The sequence below is a fragment of the Echiichthys vipera genome (assembly GCF_963691815.1).
Source record: "Echiichthys vipera genome assembly, chromosome: 13".
Lineage (NCBI taxonomy): Eukaryota > Metazoa > Chordata > Actinopteri > Perciformes > Trachinidae > Echiichthys > Echiichthys vipera.
The window spans coordinates 30,027,510-30,030,221 of record NC_139838.1 but is presented as its reverse complement, the minus strand read 5'-3'; the positions used below and the strand labels follow the sequence as shown (position 1 = coordinate 30,030,221).

Here is a 2,712-nt window from a genome sequence, read left to right as displayed (position 1 = left end):
AGCTGCAGGTAGCCACCCTTTATTGATGTTTCGCTCCATTAATCCTGGGACATCTCACGGTGGTGGAGCAACAGCAGGGACGTCTCCCTGCAGCTAACCCTTGCTTTCCCCATGCCTGGTCCTTCCTTCTTAGCCAAAGCCAGAAGCTTCTCTGCTCAGCCTCCTCAGCCAGGTCTTTCAGAGCCTTTCTGAGTTTGTATATATATCATCACTGCTTTGTTTTGTTTTGTGTCATTATTATTATTCTATAAGATAATTTAATGTAAAACTAAAGGCTACTAGATCCTGTCCTACATACTCCAGTTCAGTAGGTGGCGGTATGCTCCTTACAGCTGGTGTTACAATCCGCCAAATAACGCGAAGAAGAAGAAGCCGCCGCCCCGGAAGATGTTTCCTTTACAGAACGACACACTGATCAAGATGGCGTCCAGCACAGACGTGTGTGAGCAGAGTCCGTTGTTGTGTTTAGAAAGTGTGTGTGAGCTCCAGCAGCACTGATCATCACCGCCTCTGTGTGTCTGGATAATCCTGTCTGAATGAACTTTGTGCTCTTCACCTTTTATTCTGAAGGTTTCACCTCTGACTCATCTCCCGGTAGATCCAGAGATATCCGAGTTAGCTTAGCATGCTAGCTGTGAGTTAGCACAATGAGTAAAGTCCAAAGGCTGAGAGCGTTGGTGAAGCAGCGCCTCACTTTGGCTGCTGAAGAGATATTTGGGCTCTTTGAAAGAACGATAGCAGAGTACGAGGAGGAACTTTGTCGTTCAAAAGAGGAGAAGGAGCGACAACAGAAGCTACTGGACGCTGTTTCCGACCCTCAGCTTCGGCTCCACACAGCAGGTTTGTTCCCTTCTCTGCTTCTTCTCTCTGCTCTTTAGAAACTTCAGCCTCTCTACTGTGATCCGGTCCAGATTTGACAGGTCCAGGAACAGTGACTCTGGTTCTGGACCTGGTCTTATGTTGTCTACTTCTGAAAAAAGTGAAAAGTGAAATCTAGCTTCTTTGCATTTTCAGAATCCAACTTTCACAAATGTAAAAGTGAGTATGATAGAAAATGTCGCCTCTTCGGTAGAATCTAGCCCGGATGTGACGTGTCTAGGAAAACCTGAGGTGGTGAAGTTTGATGACGTCATTTTGAATTCTGCTGGTGTCAGCAAAGAGGACACCGTCAGTGATCAAGCCCAGAGATGTGTCATGAGTAGATTTCCCTCCAGTCCATGTGCTTATCAAACATGTCCCTTATTATGTGTTAAAGGAGCATTCTGCACTTTTTACAGCGGGCACATCATTCATGGTTCTTTTTCTCCTTATCATTGATGTGAGTCGAGTTGGAGTGGTCACTCATGTTTCTGTGTTTCCTGTTTCCTGCAGACGTCCAGCAGCTGTTGGTGGTTAAAGGAGAGGTTCCTCCTGAGCAGCAGGGGTGCAGCTCCAGTCTGGAGCAGCAGGTTCAACACATTAAAGAGGAACAGCAGGACTTCTGGAGCCGCCAGGAGGGAGAGCAGCTTCAAGATCATGATATCACCAAGTTCCCATTCACTTCTGTCCCTGTGAAGAGTGAAGATGATGAAGAGAAACCTCAGTCCTTACTGCAGAGAGTGATGGTGAAGCAGCGCCTCACTTTGGCTGCTGAAGAGATATTTGGGCTCTTTGAAAGAACGATAGCAGAGTACGAGGAGGAACTTTGTCGTTTAAAAGAGGAGAAGGAGCGACAACAGAAACTACTGGACGCTGTTTTCAACCCTCATCTGCGGCTCCACAGAGCAGGTTTGTTCCCTTCTCTGCTTCTTCTCTCTGTTCACTCTGACGACCCTGCTGATGATTCAGAATCTGTGAAGTTGGCACATTTTAGGAGTCATCAAATGAGCCATCGACACAATTTGTTTCTTGTATGAAATGTTATCGTATGTTTTCAGGAGAGACACTGACAGCCTGCCGCGGCTAATATGGATTAACTCGGGGTTGGTGAGTTGAACGCAATAAAGTGTCTTTTTTAACCACTAACACTGTTCCAAATAACACCAAACCTCTGCAGGAGCTTGATAAGAGTTCCTTCACTTTAACAGAAGCACCAACAACGTAGTTAGTGAACACAGAGTGTATTAAAAGAGTGGTTTAAAGAGTTACCACCTGGCCCGGTACCAGCTGCTCCATTCAAGTCTCTTACCAAAGTCAATCCAAAAGGAAGGAGCCCATTGATGATTTATTCCAGCAAAACACGTAAACGTTGTGGTTTGCTGCAGACACGGTCATCCCTCTGCCTCAGTGTCTCCATTGCCGTCTCAATGTCCAGGTTCAAAACAATAAGCAGCTGGTTTACCGGAGCACAGTCATCGTACCGCAATGGCAGCCTACGGAAAGTCTCTGGGTTGGAAGCTTTGATTTTTGCTTTGCAGCCGGGAAAGATACAAACACCAACCGTTGTGTCTCTCTTCACTTCGTCTCCAGCCAAACACACCCCCAGACCCCTGAGATCTGCGTAATGTTTTGGTGCTGCAGGGAAAGCTGTGTGTGACTTTTCTAAACCTTTTACCACCTGTTATTAACTTAGATTTCACCAAACTGCCACAAACCACAGCGTTGACATGTTTTGCTGGAGTAAATCATCAATGGGCTCCTTCCTTTTGGATTGACTTTGGTAAGGCCTAAAAAAGATTTTGGTCCGATTCCGGTTTCCAAGCGACCCTGGTGATTTATGTGCGACCCATGACC

At 46.3% G+C, this 2,712-nt stretch overlaps 1 protein-coding gene across 1 annotated transcript; it reads left to right on the top strand.

Moving 5' to 3' along the window:
- Positions 1-647: 647 nt before the first annotated feature.
- On the top strand, positions 648-2,472 carry LOC310955440 (uncharacterized protein; the record flags this gene model as incomplete). Its single annotated transcript, XM_083925257.1, has 3 exons — positions 648-840; positions 1,372-1,604; positions 2,449-2,472. 3 exons carry the CDS (start codon positions 648-650, stop codon positions 2,470-2,472), a joined length of 450 nt encoding a protein of 149 aa, XP_083781383.1.
- Between the last annotated feature and the right edge of the window lie 240 nt (positions 2,473-2,712).